This window comes from Papilio xuthus, unplaced genomic scaffold (genome assembly GCF_000836235.2).
Source record: "Papilio xuthus unplaced genomic scaffold, Pxut_1.1 DF828142.1, whole genome shotgun sequence".
Classification (NCBI taxonomy): Eukaryota; Metazoa; Arthropoda; class Insecta; order Lepidoptera; family Papilionidae; genus Papilio; species Papilio xuthus.
Genome location: NW_013530507.1, coordinates 5,946,026 through 5,966,121, shown reverse-complemented (window position 1 = coordinate 5,966,121; position 20,096 = coordinate 5,946,026). Strand labels below are relative to the sequence as shown.

The following is a 20,096-nucleotide window of genomic DNA, read 5'->3' as shown; positions in this document are numbered from 1 at the left end:
ACTTTACTTTTAGAGATACAGTCATAATGAAATTAAGTTACTAAACAAGACCAAAATTTATGTTGCGAAAGCCTGCGACAAATAATAAATCTTACCCTATACTTAGACACGCACTCATCAGACGAAACGCGGACTTCCACTTCAAGCGTATTCTGTCTGTATAGTCGTGGTATTGTACCTGGCGAGACGACTAATTCGTGCAATAAAAAATTGTGGACTGTTACAAACACTTAAATTTAAATGTGTATTTAATTTACTGTGGGTTTCTAAGACTAAAATCTCTGTATAAAACATAATTGCTGTCATTATCTTTGACAAAACAGGGATAGCAATATTTTTTTTAATGGATATTTTGTTCTCCAACTCACGGTTATTTGTTTAACTTTCCAGGTTACCTCTTCCCTGGTTGCTGTACGGTCTGATCAACGGGGAGCCGGTGCAGGTTAATTCTAAAGGCATGGTCTGCAGCATCGTCTTACTGTTCGCTATGCTGATCTTCGTGATCCTCAGCATAGCCTGCTTCAGATGGAAGATGAACAAGGGCCTCGGTTTCACAATGTTCCTCTTGTACTTCGTCTTTGTTGCTGTCAGTTTAGGACTCGAATACGGATTCTTCCATTGCCCAAGCGAGTAGTGATTGTCAAATCTGGAATAAATACAAAGATATAATATGAAAGTAACAAAAAAGCAAGTATATTGTCTATGACAGTGAATTAAATGGAGATAACCAATATAGAGAATAAAGATTCATTCCTATTAATTATTAATTTTAAAAGAAAATTCATAACAAATATGATTATAGTTAAATTTTGGCGAAATCCAAGAAATCATCGTTATTCAACATCATTATAAATCTATTTAAAGTATACAATTTTAAGAACTTTCCCGAAAATGTGACCTGGTTCATAATCTCACTATAATTAACGAACCTCACTTTTGTTTCTTCATATATTCAAATTAATTGCTCAAGTAGCACGAACGATATCATCTCTTTCATGAATGTATCATAACAATTGTAAGCAATATTGAATTTAGCGAGAAAATTTTTTTGGAATTTAAAAACATACAAATAAGACGGCTGCATTTTTAGTATATATCATTCTTAAACTAAGTAAGTTGCCTTAGTCTATGATATTAGATATATTCATCGAGTAGGCGGTTATGTAAAAATAGAAAATGACGTTCAAAGCACAAATAATGTTGTAGATAATACTAGGACTAATGTGAACGATAAAATGTCCTTAACTTTAAAGTATTCAAAGAACAAAGAAATGTGTGTCACTGAGCTGGATCATAGTCTTAATGACTTTATCAAAGAATTACCATCAACGGAGATTGTAGATTTATATTTGCCATAATTAAAAATGGCGCTTTTATAAATTTTTGCAATATTTGCTGTACAAATTCAATTTGAAAGAAACCGTAGCGAAAGTGTGCATTTTATTTTTATAAATATTTTGATTTTTGTAAAATATTTAACGATTTTAGAATTTCCAAATCGGGTTGTATGTTATAATTTAAAATAGGTCTCGAAGGACCTTTAGTCCAAACGTATTATTTTCATTTAAATGTCTAGATGTTAGGACGTAATAAGATATCGCAACAATTTAGTTGCGTCTCCAATAATGTGCATTTAAAAATGAATTCAATTTTACCTCATTGATAAAGAAATATTAGAAAGTAGTTAAAAACCTCGAAGTACAATTAATACAATGAATAATTAGGTGTCAGTTCAACTGAAATTTATATATCTCCGTGTTAACCCAGTATGTAAATAACAAAGCAAATGTGCCGATAAAATGTGCTACAATAGCTCCTTTGCAATTCCATAAAATGTGCCTAAGAGTTCTCTGGAACTTAAATAATAAGCCTCTATATTTGTGATTATAAAAAGTGGAGTATGTTACTCATACATCTGATAGCAATATTAATATAGTTATAGAAGATTTTAAGACAAATGTCCCGCTTTAATTACATAGAGCCAGCGTTAATGACGCGTGGTGCATTACAGTGCCTATACATCGAAGTTTATAAACAGAATGATAGATAAATAATGGACGAGATAAACTACTGTATCTCAACTCTGATATGCCGTTAAATTTATTTGTTCTATATCTTCAACATTCATGTGTTCGTCTTCATCTATTGACAACTCAATTACAATTGTAGGCACAGTATTTTTGTCTCGTCCTAATAAGTAGAACTTTATCACAGCTTGTACAAAACTAATAACACTGTCAGTACTTACACTTTTCAAACCAATTTCTTCTAATACCCTTACTTTATTATCTTATAATACTTGTATTGTTTTTTCTACTTCTTTTGGTTTAATTAAGTACGGGTTGGAATCAAATCTTGTTACTTCTGAAACATCTACATAAACCGTCCGTTTTCTTTCTCTCCTTCGCTAACTCTCTCGTAAAACTTTTACTTACTTTCATTAACTGTTTACTTTAAACTTCAATTGTTTAATCTCCATTATTTTTACATAAATAACCCGCCTATTTGACATAGCAATAATAATCTAGTATACGTAGTTTGTATTTATATTGTTAAGCTTAATGACATTTCAGAACATTGTGAAAAACTCAAACTGTTGACTAATTTCAAACATTTCCCAAATTATAATAACCCTGATTTTCTGCCGAAACATCCATTTATGAACTGATATTGTGATCTCTTTCATTCACTTTGAAAATATTGAGACAGCAATATATTTCTGTATGGGTTTTTCGGCATTGAAGATTTAAGATCATCATGTGAAAGCGCACAAATGTGAAATGTTAAGCTTTGATTGGCCTTGGGTACCAATTCTCAAAGTAAATAGATTGCAGTAGAAATTTAGACCCTATCGATAAAGTTAAAAGACCGAATTTCCTGTGAATATGCAAGGATGACAAATAGGACGTGCTTTTTGGTTTTAAAGGCTCTTCAAATCAGCGATGGATTTTTAACTTCAAATTGGGACTAATCTTAATGATATTCCAACTGTCAAAGGTTTTTTGCAAATCATTATGGGACAGTCTAATGTAAATTTGATACGTCCGAAATTAATTTGTAAATATTCGAATTTGAAGTTAAAAAAAAGCATAATGGTGCTACATTAACAAATCTTTTTGACACAATTATTCAGCAAAATACTGATAAAAATTTGTGTCAAGTAACAAATATTTTGGCATTACTATGTTAACATGAAAACATTGAGTTGTTCACAATAATAACATGTGCAGAGCAATCGTAAGTGCTATAAAGAAATCAATTAAAATAATATGACATATCGATAATGTCTGAGCAATCGAGGCATCAAATACTGTGATAAGGTGTACGCTCATAACATACTCGTCTCTTGTTCTAACTTATTCATAAGCTTGGATTTGATTATAGATTTCTGTAGTTCGCATAGCAGAGCCACTGACGATCAAACAGTTCGATATTCTTCTTCTTCAACTTTAGCAAATTCTTCATAGCTTACAGTAACTTCTACTTCTAATTCTATATAGACAATATTAACACTTACTAAATGAACTGTAAGATCTAAATGTGGCCATTCTTTACTATATTCTAAGGTTCGAACGAATTTTCGATCTAAATTATTCATTTTAATATTGACATTATATTCTTAACTCGTCTAGGAGTCTTAGAAATCTCTATATTTAAATCTATATCCCATATAATGTATAAATATTGGGATGCACCAAAAATATTCTATCGCCTATTACTCGACACGATTCTATACGCTAACAAATGTTTCATACGATATACACTAGTGATTTTTATCTGTCTCTTGAGTAACTATGTAATTATATATTATAAATAAATCATCCTTCCATTATTGTTCTTAATTTTAGACGATATTAAGCTCTTATCGGTCTCCAGTGCGTGCTATTGGAGAACGTGACCCGCGAAGGGAAATCATTCGACGTAGTTACATTAAAATTGCATTTGTTTATTACCAAATAGCACAAGCCGAGCTAGATTCCATATTTCAAAGTTTGTTAATAAATTATTAGAATCTATTAAAGTTGATATTACGGTGTCGTAAATATTTGATACACCTTTTAACTAAATAAAAATATATAATCTTTATATCTTCTTCGTAGTGTAAGATTAGGTTATTAGGCTTAAAGCTAACATAAAATATTTAACAATGTTAATAAACGAAATTAAAATATAATATCCAGGTAGAATTGTTACTAGAGTGGTGGTTTTTTTATATAAAAAAAATATAATATGAAAATGGTTTAAGAGATTTAACAAAAAAAAATTAGCACGTTTCACTTTTTTCGCCACGATTACGTAACGATGAACACCAAGAATAATTTATATTTTATTAAGATTCTCAGCCTCTTAAATTTCTTCATGGACAGCTTTAAACAATCGTGTCAAGGAAAGTGAAATGCGATTAGTCAATGGTTTTGTTTTTGCTGATACATCTCGTTTTCGCAGACCAATATCTATTGGAGCACAATATTCAAAGTCATATACGTTCCTAAAAGTTTAGTCATTGGAAATTGATTGTTTTTAAGAATAATTTGAGATCCTACAAAGCCTGAACAGGTGTTAATATTTGCAGGTTACCATGATATTTAAAGGGCGTTCAATACTTCGCTTCCATATTTTAAAAATTGGTGTAATTTGACCAAATTTGGAGGCCAGTTGTAAAGCAGGATCAATTTGAACAACTTTAAAGCATCAGCAAATTGTTAAATTTACTAAAAATACATTTCTATATACCTTAAATAAATTAAGAGAATATTCCAGATGTCTTCGATTTTAAAAATGTTACGAATAAAGTAAAATATTCTGAGATTTAGTAGAGTTTAAAAGATTCATGTTATAATACTTAATATATTGAGGAAGTGTTTCCTGCGTCCATCCAGATATTAGCGAAATCGAGATGCCAGCGTAGATTGTTAATAGTGATATTATTGATTAAGTAAAAGTAACAAATGTTATTAATTTTAACGATGTAGATAAGTTTAGGGATTTTCATTACGTTGTAATGAAGTATGGAAATGTTGAGGAAGAATTTGATGACGTCATCATTTAATACAATATCCAATGTGATCCACATGATAATTTAGCAGTATTATATGAATTTTACGTAGAATTTGAAAATGAAATTATTGTGTTGGCGTTTGAAATGTGACGGGTGCGTTTTTAAGACCATATGGCATTTTCGAAATTCACATTAACATTATTTTACACTTCAAATTAAATTGTTAGTCTATTCTGATATAATCTCATTCATATTAATCCAGAAAACTATAAATTATCTATGAATTTTAATAATTAAAATCATTAAATTGACATATATTGTGGGACCTTAAACACGTGTTTTATCATCTGGTTTTAAAAACGTTCTCCTATGGCCTGATTAAAATTTATTGTTGGACAATGTGATAGATTCGCGTTTTAATAGTTTATCAGATTCAAATGTTTATAAGAGAATTGATTAATTAGCTGCTATTGGAGTAAGTTTGCGGATTGCGGAGAACGGCAGGGCAGGAATGTCGACCGTATTATGGAAAATTACAATAAAAATTATAAAATAGTCAATATTGTTTTTTTGAACCCTTATCTTATTTAGCACCTGACTTATTCATATCGTTACAATATTTTTGCGTCATAATAATGACATCTAGAAGCAATTTAATTAAATTAAATCAACCAAGGCTTTAATACATTTATTTAACTATTGGCCCAATATAAAAATGTAAATCTTACGATTTTTTCTTTAGCCAGTAACGAAAAAATCGTAAGATCAGTGAATCTCGGCGGCTCAGCGGTCAAGCACTTGACTTCCAATCAGCAGGTCCTGGGTTCGAATCCCGTAAATGTACCAATGTGTTTTTCGATTTCCGATTTACATATGTACATTTATCCGACATTCTTACGGTGAAAGAAAACATCGTGATGCAACCTGCACATATCTAAGAAGAAATTCTAAGATATATATGAAGTCAATTAACCCGCACTTGGCCAGCGTGGTTGACTATGGCCTAATCACCCTTAACTTAGGTTAGGCTCCGATCCCTTCGGTGGGGACGTATAGAGAGCTGATGATGATGAGTAAATTAAAAAACACTTTTCTGTTGTCGTACACAATTTATTTTGTTTATTACATTAATAAAACAAATAACACAGACTATATTTTAAAATGAAGACCACTTAAAAATAGTATTTATAAAATATCTTCATATTTAACTTTAATATTATTTCACTCTTTACAGTAATAAAATATTGTTCAAATTTTCAATCGTTAGGTTAAATAATTATTCATTCGCGTACATTCAAATTTTTATACTTGTGGAGGATTCTAACAAGACTTCTTAACGAACGAGAAAAAAAAATATGAAAACAAGATACTTTTAGCTAAATGAATTAATTAAAAATGTCGTGAAACGTGGAAACATGAAATGGCAACAATTCATTTAAAATGGTTATGTTTTAAAACATTTCAACAAGATGAAAGGAATAATTTCAGAGTTTAAACTAAATGTTCTTACGTTTATTAATATACTGTTTATTTTAACAAGCCTTGTGGACGGTTACTAAATAATAATAGGAAATGTTATAAAAAGTTATTTGGCTTTGGCTTGTCATTAAAAAGAGGATTTATTTGTATATTTAAGTTTTGTTTTAAATACTTTATACCTTATTTTAATATATAATAACTTTTAGTAATAATTAAAATATTATATGATCCCTAAATCTTATTATTTGTTCTATATAGATCTCTTTATATATGTATTATTAAATATATTCAAAATGAAAATGTATTTACTAAACATTAATAACGTATTTATCTTAAGACACATTTTCTCTCGATTTTATTTTAATTGGAAAAAACGAAACAATAACATTTATTCTCCGAAATATTAATAAAGAGATTAAAAAGATAATTAAGTTATTTAAATTCAATTCAAATTCGTGACGACATTTTTTACACAAAAAATATTATATTACGTATGTACGTAAAAATATATAAGTAGCAAGAAAAACCATAGCTAATAAAGAATATTTTTTGCTTTCAATAATTTACAATACACGTTCAACATCAAAAGCTAAATATACAAATATCTTTTACTAGTAAACATTGAAAGACAAACACATTATAATCCATTTAACTTCATCATTTAAACCTTTTATACATTCAAAAGGATACGACACACGTCAGAACCTTCTCACACCTTTTCCAATCTTCTCTCGAACTTTCTCCAAGTAATAGTACACCATCGTACAACGGGTTAATAAATCCAAGATAACCAAAGAGGTTATTTAAAGTACTGAATAGCGGAACCGATGACGACAGAACAATATGAATGCCAATAGAGCTGCAAATGCTGCGCCAGCGATAAGAGTTGTATCATCTCTACGAGTTCCACCAGCACGTTCTACAACTGCGCTCTGGAGTAAGAATAAAAAAAGGTACTAGATATTGAATGGGCATACTTCAGTAAGCAATAAACAGCAGCAACACAGTACAGACTGAAAAAAAATTACCACAACATCACAGAATTCAGCCATTAAGTCCTTTTCTGGAGAAAGACTAAATCTATTGTTAACACGACAGAGTACGCCTGACACGTTTATTGCAGTTATATTAGGTAAAATTCTCACCCATCCTCCATGTCGATTTGCCCAGGGTGTGGCACACTGAGCGACGTGCCTCGCCGCCCAATCCGCCGCGCGGCACCAACCCCCCACCTTGACTGCGCGCGCGCACACCTCGCAGAGAAACGCCAGTACCACCAGCGCTCTGTTCTCCACGTGCGAACACGCCTGGAATAAGTCAACGCTTAAAAACAGATAAAAAAGGAGATCGTCGAATGTAGAGACGTAATTTTATTTCCTAATCGTTATCGTTGAACTTTTCTGGGACGACTATCAAGTCATATTTCATATTTTTATGATAATTATTCTTACCTGGCAGAGTTCCTGCATGATATCCTCAAACGCAACTTCATCTAAGCTTAGCAAGGGTATGTGTTCAGCTCTCGCGGCCAAGATAGCCCGTGCCTTGGTCTCTCTGAATCTCTTCGCCGCTCGTTCAAGCGACCTCCAGTCTCGCCAGTACATCCACCAACCTCTGGAATATATCCATTTATGTTTTATTACATATTTCCTTATATTGTCCATAGATAAAGCTTACATAGGGTTATGAGGCGCATGAGACAATAATAATCATTTTCTTTCTTAAAAGTAAAATAAAAAGCGTAACAACAGTATCCAATCTTGTCCTACCTGTGATCAGGTTTTGCCGGCACCATCATGCAGGGCGGGGGCCTCAGCTCCTCGAGCCTCAAATGCTGCAGCAACAAAGCTCTAAACAACCTCACACCCCGTTCCTGGTCATCTCCCTGGATGTAATTTCCTCGCCAGTGACCCTGGCAGTCATCCGGACGCTCTTCATCCAAGGATACTTGTCGACGAAGTGGTGCTCTTGGGGATTCGTAGTCATCCAGTGGCTGAACGCTACAGGCTAAAGAAAGTTTAACATTAATATAGTATTCGCCCGCGACTACGTCAGCGCGAAATTAAAAAATCTTAATTAGTAGCCTATGTGTTCTTCCAGACAATATATATATACATCTAAAAAACCGCATTTATAATATTTGCAAGATACTACTACCAAACTTTGTGTTATAAGAACAAAGATCTTAGCAATACAAATAATAATAGAAATATGGCTCCAAATAAGCTTTTCATAGCCAATATTCCTTTCAATTTACGTATATACACACAATGGTCGATTGTTTTCACAAAAAAAAACTGTTATTTATTTAACGCAACAGTTCTTACAACTCTTATAAAATGCAAATAATATTTTAAAAACAGATTAAAATAATAAACAACAAAAACATTAAATATGAAGTAATCAAATTATAATTTGACTATCAAATCTATAAATTAATAACAAAACGAAATCCAATAACACAAACTAAAGGTAATATAATATAATAATTTTACGAACCATGTACTGACGCCAAGGGTGGAACTAAATCCATTTCAGAATGCAAAAACGTTAGCACCAAAGAGGTTGTTCTTCAAAGGATCAATTTCACTGTCTGACAGTAGTACACTAAACATCTATGACCTTGCAACCATGCCATGTCATGGCCCTGACATATTTATCAACGCATGCGCAAAACCGACATGGATCAGTGAGGGTTGCCAAGAACTGACTAAGATTTTCTTCGCAGAAAATAATATTTTTAATCTTAACTGTTGTATTATGTGTTTCAAATTGAAATGTGTCTATGACCTCAATCTGTGAAAAAAATTAAAGTTACGACATAATTATGTCGCGCGAACTCATGAATATTTTTTTTTGATACGCTTCAATACGCGTTTAGCTGATGTTCATGTTAAGATCCAAAATTCTATCAAAAACCAAACATCGTTGTTATAGTGGTTGTTAATGGATGGAGTTTCTAAACAATTTCTTCATCTTACTAATATTATACATGCGAATGTTTGGAGGGATGGATGGATATATGTTTGTTAGAAGGTATCTTCAGTATGGGTGCATATATCTCGCTGAAATTTCGCCTAGATGTAGAACATATCCTGGAAAAACAAATAGGCTACTTATTAAAAAAAATTTAATTCTGCTCGGGCGGAAATTATACAATTTCTGTAAGTTAGATAAAGGCTTTCAGAAAAGACTATTTACCAAAATAAGATTAGGCAAAATAATGCCGTACTCTAGATCTTAACACGTGTTTAAATGCGTTTTTACTCGCCACATGTGGTATTTATTTTTATTCCAGCAATAACACGTGCGGGTCGACTGTCGATTGTTTGATTAAACGCGGGAGCAATGGGCCCTCACAATTGTTAGTTATCGGCCAGTTGAATAGCTGACAGGAAGGATCGCGTTGAACGGAACAGATAACTGAGAGTTTAAAACAAATAGTTTATCTTCAAATCCTAGTTATGTTAAACCAGAATATAATCTAAAAAATGCTACCGTAGTTTATTGTGAAGTGAATGTTATTGATGTGGTTAAAGTGAAAGATGCAATCATGCCACCTAACACAAAACGTAAATTAACAGATGAATCCAGATGTTGTAGAAGACTGTCTCTGTTTGCAACTTTCTGTGGTATCCTCTCTCTACTAATGCATACGTATAAGTTTGTTGAAACTGATGTTAAAGATAAAATAATCGATGATAACGCAATTGATAATTTAAAAGCTTCATTGGAGAAACGTATAGAAAAGTACATTTCAGAAATAGGAGTCACCAAGGAGCATAGATTAAAGAGAGAAGCAATGCTGGTATGTTACCTTTTATTTTATCAATAGTCATTTTATAAAAATTATAAGTAGAATTTTATAATAGCCTGCAAGAATGCCTTTCAAGTGATAAGAGGTTGACTACTTGCAGTAACTACAAATTAACTCAATACAAATATATATTTTTTTTAAATCATAACCAATATTTGAAAATGTTACCTCTATCGGAACCGTACTCCAGATAGTTAACTTTAAAATTGATTATAACTTCAAACTAGATACTTTGATACTTTCCAACAAACAGAAAGCGTCAGTGGTCCAAGAGGAAAATACGGTGGCTCCTCATGTGGAGTTCTTCAACCCTAAGATGCGAACAGAGCTGGAGGAGAAAGACGCGGCGGAGATGAAGCGGACGGGGGCGAAAGGCCCCGCGCCTGGCGGGGACTCCTGGGTCTGGCTGACTAGCTACTCCAGAGTCCCGGTATGTAACTATGAAAAGTCACTTTGTCTCTATCGACACCCGATAGCCCAAAAATATACGATAAAATTTCTTATTATGGTTCTTCCAGTATAAGGTGGTACAAGGTTTTTGTAAAGCAACACAGGATTACTGCCCGCCAGGCGTTCCAGGTCCCAAAGGGCCTATTGGCCACCGAGGGCCAGTGGGTCCACCGGGAGTTAAAGGTATATACTACTTCGTAATCTTACTTTTGCTACTTTTTAATACTTGTAAGAAAGAACCATTCGTTCTAGAAAAGTAAATTCTCAAAGTTAGCTGATATCGGCAGGTGAACGCGGTTTCCCTGGCAACCCCGGTCTAGACGGAAGAGATGGCGTACCAGGGGAACCGGGTCTGGACGGTCTGTCGGGCAGGAACGGAGCGGACGGCGCGCCCGGCAGAGACGGGAGAGATGGAATGCCGGGCAAAGACGGTAGCCCTGGGAAAAACGGAAAGGATGGAAAAGATGGTACGTGGGTTATTAAAGTCCAAATACAAGATTTTATAATCAGAAATATAAATATTATTATAAATCTAATTGACAGGAAAACCTGGAGCCATCGGACCCCAAGGTGTGCGTGGACCTAAAGGCGACCGAGGTCCAATAGGACCTAAAGGGCAACGAGGTAACGACGGCCGCGACGGCTTGCCGGGTAGGCCTGGCCTCTCCATATACAACTATACTAAAGAAAAGGAACTCTTTATCCCACCTACGTTCTCACGTAAGTCCTTTGTAAGTCGCCTATTTTTTTACAAGAAAGAGATGAGAGAGAATGAATTATGAATATATCCTACTATACTGAAATTATTTTGATTCTCAGAGGAGCATACGCGTGTGATAGTCAGAGAAGGTGACACTCTTCGCATCAGTTGCAATCCAATGGGACGACCTGAGCCGACTATTGAGTGGCGAAGAGTCGACGGCAATGCTATCATTCAGGTTTTTAACATAAAACAGATGAAAGTGCATTAATTTACTCTACAGAAAACTCTGTAACTATCCATTTTGTATGGTCTTCTCTCAGGGTCCATGGCGTGATGCTTCTGTCAATGGCCACCTGCTGAACATCCCCAATGTATCTCGCTGGCACACCGGCACCTATGTCTGCATGGCAAACAATGGTATGCTGCCTTCTGCCAACCAGACCACAGATGTTGAAATACATTGTAAGTATTATACCAATAAGTTCTAGAACCAAACATAACAAAGAACTTTATTTTATTCTTTGATTTTCAGTCAGTCCATACATTCGTGTGCCTAATAATATTGTCTACGTATTTAATAAGACAGCGAAGATTGAATGTGAGGTAAGTTCATATAACATATATCTTTATAGAAGACTAATAGGGTATTTTTATACTTAGTCCATCCAAAAAATTCTAGATTCAAGCATGGCCAGAACCAGTACTCGCATGGGAAGTCGATGGCGTCACTCTCGAAGGTTCGAGGTACCGGACTGAGGTGGCGACAACAGGAGATCCCTGGCGATGGGTGATGCGACTCGAGGTCCCTGGTGTAAGGGACCATGATCTCAGACAGTATAGCTGCGTAGCCAAGAATGAACTTAATAATCAGACTGTTAAAGGTCACATTCGTTTAATGTGTAAGTATAGCAAGGGCATTTGGGTCTTAATTAGACACATTTATTAGCATTTAGTATGAGGACTAGGTTTATTAAGTTCTATTTCGATCCCATCTTTTTCTCTATTCAACAATATGTATATATTCATTATTTTAGCGAGCGCAGTAGACCACACTAGTAGACCAAAATTCCGAGATTAAGATGACGAGAAAGTTTATGTTATTTCAGACCCCGGTCCGAACACTAACAACATAGTGGAGCAACCAATGGAGTTTGGATCCCGTCCACCACCGTTTACCTCGTACGAAGAGTTATGCCAGGTGCGCCACTGCCCAGCTTGTCCGAGCTGCCACCGCGCCAATCTTCTTATCTCCACGATGAACGCCACTGCCGGCTTCAAGCCAAGAAGGAACACCAGTAAGTTGTACAGGATCTATGAGATGATGATAACAAAGTTATAAGGATTCTTCTTACCAGAATAAAGTGGCTGTTAGATTGTTAAATACAGGTATAACCTAAAAAGTAACTAACATAACCTAACCTTACTCTGGTCTATTTTGTATACTTTTAAAAATGTGTTGTTCTTTCTAGACTGCCAGCTCTACGCGATCGGCAAGCCGGTATATCATCGATACAAAGACGAACTGTTTGGAGCATGGCTGAGAGATTCCAACGCTACAGAAACACAGGTACTAATAAAAGTTTAAATAACGGTTCCGAAATTATGAACTACTAACGCCATCTGTTGAGTTTTGTAGGACTGAAGTACTTGTTAACTCTTTTATTATTGTAGAGAGAAAAGCTGTGGACGACACAGGAGAGCGACGTGGAGCGGCTACGAGAATATCGCACTAAAGCCAGCTTCAAAGCTGACCATGTAGATGAGTACCACAAGCTGCAGAAACCGTTCTTTGTACGACATCTCTTGTTATATTACTAGTTATTCTGTTTCTTTTATAATATTTTATGGCTCTTTAATCAAGATACGATTTTGTTCGAATCAAGAAACTTGACCAAAACTGATCATGTAAAATTTTTTCAATCAGTCGCAAAAGAACTACCAAAGTCCTAGTGTGAATCACGAAGGTTAGCCTTGCAAAATCACCTTAAAATACTCAACGTATACAGTTGTAGGCGTGTGGCTCTGTAGATAAAGTGTTACCGTGGGTTTCTGAGACCAAAAACTCTGTATAAAACAGAAACCCACGATAAGTCTGATTTTTTCCTTGGATATTAAAATATCTTTATTACCAGGGTAACGGTCACATCGTATATAGCGGGTCGTTTTTCTACCAAGCGAATGAGTCAGGTCATCCTGGTGACATCATTCGTTACGACCTTACGCAGAGCCGCATCAAGTCTGTGCACCTACCGCATGCAGACGGTCGCCTCTACACCGCACAGCATAACCAGGTATAGAGGTAATTAGATATCTTGGCGGCTCGGTTCACAAAGTAAGATTTAGCGAGGTACGGGGGTGCGTGAGGAGAGTATTGCGCAGTGGAACAGACATTGAGCCGCCGAGATAATTGAAAAGACATATACAAACGATGTAGTAATTACAGAACTTATAACCAATGGGTAAATGATTTTATTATCTATTCTTATATTTTAGGTTGACTTCAGTGCTGATGACAACGGCCTATGGGCGATCTATTCTATTGAGGACTCCAACAACACAGCCGTAGCCAAGGTTTCTTTAAGAATTTATTTACGATAGCTTATTCATCATCAACCTGCCCTTATCCCTATCGAGGGTCGGCACAGCATGTACTACTCCTCCATACATCTCTATCAGCCGTCATATCCGAGTCTACCCCCTTCCTACGCATATCCTCTTTCACACAGTCATTACGATAGCTTATTATGTAATCAATAAAATTGAGTCAATTTTCTTGAAACTATTAATGCCATATTATATAATAGTTTCATTTTTTTTATCATTCATATATCTTGATTTTTTCAGTTAAACTTCGACCCTAACAAGGACGATCTTAATATAGACTACATTTGGAACATATCTCTTAATCATAAACAGGTGAGTTTTTATAAAATTCAAAATAATATGAAAATAGCGCCATCTAGTATAAAAAATCGTTAACATATTTTATTAATATTATTTAATCTGTGTATTTAATCTGTATAATTATCCTGCAGGTGGGTGAAATGTTTATAGTATGCGGCGTTCTTTACGCATTGGATTCGGCGACGGAGCGGGAAAGTAAAGTCTCTGTTGCCATAGACTTGTACCTCAGCAAGCCGCTAGAGGTCTCATTGCAGTTTACCAATCCATTCCGAAAGACCACGCAGCTAGGATACGACCATATACACAAGGTACTACTGCTAAAATATAAAGTATTACATCTCTATTCTGGATATGTGTAATTTCTCGATCAAGAATGTCTAAGCAAATAACAGCCGCAATTGCCGCGATGAATTCATCCCTATCGGGTACATTACTAGGTCCGGGCCGACGCGGCGCAAGAGAAGGCGCAGTTGGGCGACCACCAAGGCGCTGGAGAGAAAGAGTCGATATCTACGCAGTTACACATAACCCTGTTAACACCCCCAAACTCATTGCAAAAAAGAGGGTGTCGTATTAATCTCGCCCAGGGCGCCAGTAGACCTTTACTGATCAATATTTGTCCTTGTTACAGGAATTGTACTCCTGGGATCGCGGAAATCAACTAACATATCCTGTCAGATATAACGAAATGCCTGGCCCATAACTAATTGTTTAAAAGCAATTAAAAATATAAAGTTTTAAAAGTATGTTTCCTATTAAATTATATTGAATCTTTTGTAAATAAAGCAATAAAAGAAACTATTATTTTAAGATAATTTTTTTCGTAATAAAAATTATTATATTAAAAAAGGTAATATTTTATTTTTAAGCAAAATAGTGACATCTATCGTTAAGTAAGCACAACAATGTCTACTCCATGGTCTGTTTTGTGATGAATATTTTAACATAAAGATGGCGTTGTACCGAGTTTTTATAATGAAGTTAAAAATTAAACGTAGAGAAAAGTTACCCGGTATTGATAATGAATCTATAAATTATTCTACACCTCAATTATAGATTCCAATAGAAATATGCATAGCGCATAATAAGTTCGTTACATATTCAAGACTTATAAATTTTACATGATGACATTCTGGCAGAATAAAAATTGTAAATGAAGTTTTACATAAATTTTTATTCATAAATATATAAATATTTATTATCCCTGTAATATTACATTCTTGTATTACATTGCCAACAATGTTATACTAAATAAAATGTTTAGTTGATTATAAAATTTTACATCTCTCAATAACTGTAAAAATGAATGCTTCACTTTCAACAGTCTCACCAAAATTTTGCAAAGTAATAATACAAGCGCTCTGTCATATCATAAACGAGAACTAACGACTCACGATTCGATATCTGAACAGGCTTCGACCGTCAAAAGCGCTCGTAGGGGGGGGGCATTTGGCCCATTTCAACCCCCCTCATTTTTCGCCACAATAGCTAGCAATACATTCCGTGACTTGGCAGAACTTGATGGCTAGAAGTTGGCCCCCTCGGCGCGATCAATACTTGCGCACAGCGCCATCTAGCTAGCGACGCGCAGCCAAATTGCAGTTTAATAGTTCATTAGATCCGACAAAAATGGCGGGGACACACAGTTTAAATTCGGAACGCGATATCGATTCGCGGATACGAAAAGTTTTACGACATGAGTTGAAAAAATGTCTGCTTTGTTTCGATTAATACCAATATTTATGTTTTGAATTAAACCGTATTACATTTTTGAAAAGATAATATAATTTTATAAGAAACAGAGATTGAAACAAAATAATATAATAAAAGAATTCAGTCCATAAAGACAAAAATAGAAAATATTTATTAATTTATCTTAGCTTAAGTTTAGATTTATAAGACTCGAATGTAGTTTATTTTACGTCTTTATTCTGCAGATTTAGTGTTTAGTGAAATACGTATATTTCCAAAATACAATTTTTAGTGCATCCAATTAAGTAATGTCTCGTTCCTATTAGTTATTTCTCACAAGATCTGATCAAAATAAAGATATACGACAAGACTATAGAAAAGCAGTTACATACTGTTTTTTTTTCCTGAATTGTAATATTTGAAGCTCTTTAAGCACCGCTACAATCATTATTTACTTACTTATATAATATACTAGCTGTCACCCGCGTGGATATATAAAAACTTAATATATAGATGACTTAAATAAAAAGGAGCTCTTCAAGGCAAAAATTCGAAAAAAAATGAATAAATAGTATCCTATGTCCGTCTCCTGGCTCTAAGCTACCTCCTCACCAATTTCCAGCCGTATCGGTAAAGCCGTTCTTGAGTTATAAATAGTGTAACTAACACAACTTTCTTTTATATATAGATGTTATACAATGTTACTAATATTATAAATGCGAAAGTTCTGATGGATGGATAAATGTTTATTTGAAGGTATCACCAGAACGGCTGCATGGATCATGCTCAAACGTACAGATGTATAGCATAGTCTGGTAGGACACGTAGGCTATTTATTAAGTTGTTTTGAATTCCACGCGGACGGAGTCGTGAGCGACAGCTAGTATTATAAGGAAAAATCATCACCATTTATAATTTAGGTCAATGTCAAGAATTTTATTGTGTCCATAGACTTATATGAACCAGGTAAATAGGTAATTTCGCTATTATTCTTGTGGGAGTATATACAGCGTGCCCCCTACCCATACTGCCTCCCTACCACCCAGCCCCCCGAGACGAGTGAATGAATCATGACCCGATCAGGACGGCATTTAGTGAGAGCGCCAAGCTATTAGTAGTACGTACAGTATATACCCTTTGACTTAGCAGTTGTATCCAACTTACTGCGGTCGTGGGGTTCGAATCTCAATATAAAAAAATGAACAATTTGCAGAATCAATTCCTATACATTCTTGTCATGTTCTAAAGGGCATGAAACCATAGGACAAATCTTCCAATACTTCTACAAATTCTACGCTTTTGCTAACCAAAGCCTGATTTAGACTTTCGTGATAGGAAATTGTAACGTTAAAAATTTATTTTTTACGTCAGAAAAAAAATTTAGTTAGTTAAATTACCGTAAAACAGTGAGTTTCCACTGATCGAAACATTTGTGTTAAAACATACATGAATATTGCTTTAAACAGTTTCTAAGTTTAATGTTCAAAACGCTCACAGACGTGTGCTGATGAAGTGACGTTAAGACAATAATCTATTATATTTATTTTACTCATATGATTTTTAGTACAGAAATGTTTTTTTTAAATATTATATTATAAGGTGATAAACGAGGAAGATGCCACCTGGATTCGCCTAAAAATCAAAGCAACCGCTACCCATAGACATCCACAATTGCAGATGCGACGGGAAGGGAACAGGAAGTCCTCTACTGTGTCAATCCACTTATCCTTCCCATCCCTTCTTTATATGAAAAGGGGTGGGAAGGTAAAGAGGTGTAAATTAGGCATACGATACAGACTCATCAGACGTAACGCGAATTTGGTTTCATTTGACTTGTCTGTGTGGTCGTGGTAGCACTGTTCGTGACGACCCATTCGTGTAACGCGTGAATTCGTTAAGTGCACCCTTAGTGTACATTTAGTACATAAGTAGACTTCCTAAGGTTCGCAATAAGTCTTCTGACAATACAACAGTAATAGGACACTAAGAAAATTGTGTTAAAAAACAAAAGTGTATTTCATAATAATTTCACTTTTAATAGAGATCAGCTGTTTGCTTACACGTAATTTTACTATTTATTGTTATGTATAACAGAACGTAGCCATCGTATACTATGTATATACTACGTATATAACTGTCGGGATTTCCTCGATCTCCGTCGAGACATAGATATTTGAAGCGTCGAGCGCTTGAAGCGCTTTACAATCTACTTTTATATTTAAACGGGTATATTAATTTATTTTCAACTTATAAAACTAAGTTATAAAGTAATTAGTGGGTAATTTTCTAGAATATAGTTGTATGTAAGAAAAAATAATTATTGTTATAAATAACTAGGTATATAAATAATGGTAAATTAACATTAAAATTATCATAGTACAAATAAACAAGTTGCATTAGTTTTAAAACATGCAATAAACTAGTATAACAAGATGTTTGAGTTTGAACTAGATAGAAATTATATTGGTTCTGTAGTTTTTTCTACGTTAGGTATTTTGGTGTAAATAAAATAACTATTTGTTAGTAAAAATTCGCTGTATAATAAAGCAATACGTTATTTCGTAAGTAAAAATATTTTTTAATATTTAAACAAGATTTTCTACCTGGCTCTACAACAAATAATACCTGTGTCTCAGACAATATGACAAAAAAACATAAACAAATAAAGGTCAACGTACGTATTGCACCGACAGCAGCTTCAGCGCTGTCGCGGTGAATCTCAGCTGAGTCGCTCGCCGGTCGCCACCTGACGTGCGCCGCGACCGTCCCCGCCCCGCGCACCCCGCCATAACCCCGCAGCCGTCAGCTGTTAATGTGCTCCCCCGCCGCCACCGCCGCGCCTCTCGCCCCGCAGCGCCCCGCCCCCGGCCTTTCCCCTTCGTTTGTGTAATGTGAGGAGGTAAGGCAGGAATGGATTAGGAAGGTCCATTTTTTGCCTGTATTTTTTATGCCTTACTGCTATTACCGCTCTTATTTCGGGTTTGCTATAGTATTAAAATAGAATTACTTTATATTACTATTATAAGACGTGAAGTTTAATAAGTGAAGATAAAATAACTTAGAGATAGAAGCGTTCAGTTATGTATTGTCTTTTCCGCGTCGGTGCAATCGAAATCATAGCATAAGCATAAACATAGGACAATCTAGTCGGCTTTATGATGAGTAGATCGATATTGGAGCAGTCGAAGAATATCACAAAATGCCAACTTTTAATAATATATCTCACATTATGCCCGCCAAATGAATAATTTATCGCAGTGTGTCATTTTGGGTGAGCATCCTCGATCTGGCGAGCAAGGGCGAGGGGCAAAGGGGGCCTTCCGCGGGGGGAGGCGGCCGCACGCCGCACGTCAGTCCGCGCCGAGCGGCCGAGCGAGCACCATGTCTGCGTGCTCGCCACGCGCGTGCTGCCGGCCGCGCGCCCCGCCGTCGTTGCTCGACATCACGGCGAAGATCGTGGCGGCGGCGATCCCGTTCCAGCGTATCGAGGAGCGCTACGAGCGCATCCCGGAGCCGGTGCAACGGCGCGTCGTGTACTGGTCGTTCCCGCGGGACGAGCGCGATATCTGCATGTACTCGTCGCTGGCGCGCGCGCCGCCCGACGACCACCGCAACATCGCCTTCTGCCGCGGCCTCAAGCTGCTGGAAGCCGGCTGCGTCGAGAGCGTGCTACAAGTCGGTGAGTGTGCGCACCGCGCAGGCGCCTGTTTACTAATACGCGCCTCGCCCACCCGCGCCGTATAAATAAAAACGACGTGTGCGATCGATAACCGCTCCTCTCGGGAATTATTCATGCGTTGGGTGAGATAAGGGCTCGGCGCGACGCTGAGCACGGGCCCGGCCGCAGCGACCGCTGCGTCCGCGACACCGATATCTCGATGGATCGATGTTCAAGAGCAGCCCGCTGGCGACGCGCGCCCGCAAAACTCGTTACGAGCGGCCGACCGGTAGGAAACCGACATAATTAATCGGATTTCGTTTTATAAGCGGCCGCCTCGCATCCATATTCCATGAGAGCGTCGGCCTACCTTCATAATTAAAGTCTACTTTCA

At 35.9% G+C, this 20,096-nt stretch overlaps 4 protein-coding genes across 4 annotated transcripts in view; 3 read left to right on the top strand and 1 right to left on the bottom strand.

Annotated features, from left to right (window-relative positions):
- Positions 1 to 4,096, top strand: part of LOC106114001 (sodium/potassium/calcium exchanger Nckx30C) — a 64,798-nt gene extending 60,702 nt beyond the window's left edge. The window contains exon 7 of the mRNA XM_013307060.1: positions 391 to 4,096. Within this exon, the coding sequence (XP_013162514.1) occupies positions 391 to 634 (244 nt within the window). The 3' untranslated portion in view covers positions 635 to 4,096. The remainder of the gene's footprint in view (positions 1 to 390) is intronic.
- Positions 4,097 to 7,045: 2,949 nt separating this feature from the next.
- LOC106114147 (uncharacterized) lies at positions 7,046 to 9,114 on the bottom strand. The gene is made up of 5 exons (XM_013307243.1): positions 8,978 to 9,114; positions 8,248 to 8,485; positions 7,930 to 8,092; positions 7,624 to 7,785; positions 7,046 to 7,410 (listed from the first exon to the last, which is right to left on the bottom strand). The coding sequence occupies exons 1-5, from the start codon at positions 9,009 to 9,011 to the stop codon at positions 7,282 to 7,284; spliced, it is 726 nt and encodes a 241-aa protein (XP_013162697.1). The 5' UTR covers positions 9,012 to 9,114; the 3' UTR covers positions 7,046 to 7,281.
- A 701-nt stretch (positions 9,115 to 9,815) lies between these two features.
- Positions 9,816 to 15,087, top strand: LOC106114089 (uncharacterized). The gene is made up of 17 exons (XM_013307173.1): positions 9,816 to 10,286; positions 10,549 to 10,725; positions 10,814 to 10,928; positions 11,033 to 11,212; positions 11,289 to 11,465; positions 11,565 to 11,683; positions 11,769 to 11,910; positions 11,981 to 12,051; positions 12,128 to 12,347; positions 12,555 to 12,743; positions 12,918 to 13,015; positions 13,120 to 13,239; positions 13,581 to 13,739; positions 13,942 to 14,019; positions 14,293 to 14,364; positions 14,484 to 14,660; positions 14,984 to 15,087. Exons 1-17 carry the CDS (start codon positions 10,032 to 10,034, stop codon positions 15,053 to 15,055), a joined length of 2,421 nt encoding a protein of 806 aa, XP_013162627.1. The 5' UTR covers positions 9,816 to 10,031; the 3' UTR covers positions 15,056 to 15,087.
- A 4,324-nt stretch (positions 15,088 to 19,411) lies between these two features.
- LOC106113999 (zinc finger SWIM domain-containing protein 4) overlaps positions 19,412 to 20,096 on the top strand; it is a 58,293-nt gene continuing 57,608 nt past the window's right edge. Inside the window, exon 1 of the mRNA XM_013307059.1 lies at positions 19,412 to 19,723. Within this exon, the coding sequence (XP_013162513.1) occupies positions 19,426 to 19,723 (298 nt within the window). The 5' untranslated portion in view covers positions 19,412 to 19,425. The remainder of the gene's footprint in view (positions 19,724 to 20,096) is intronic.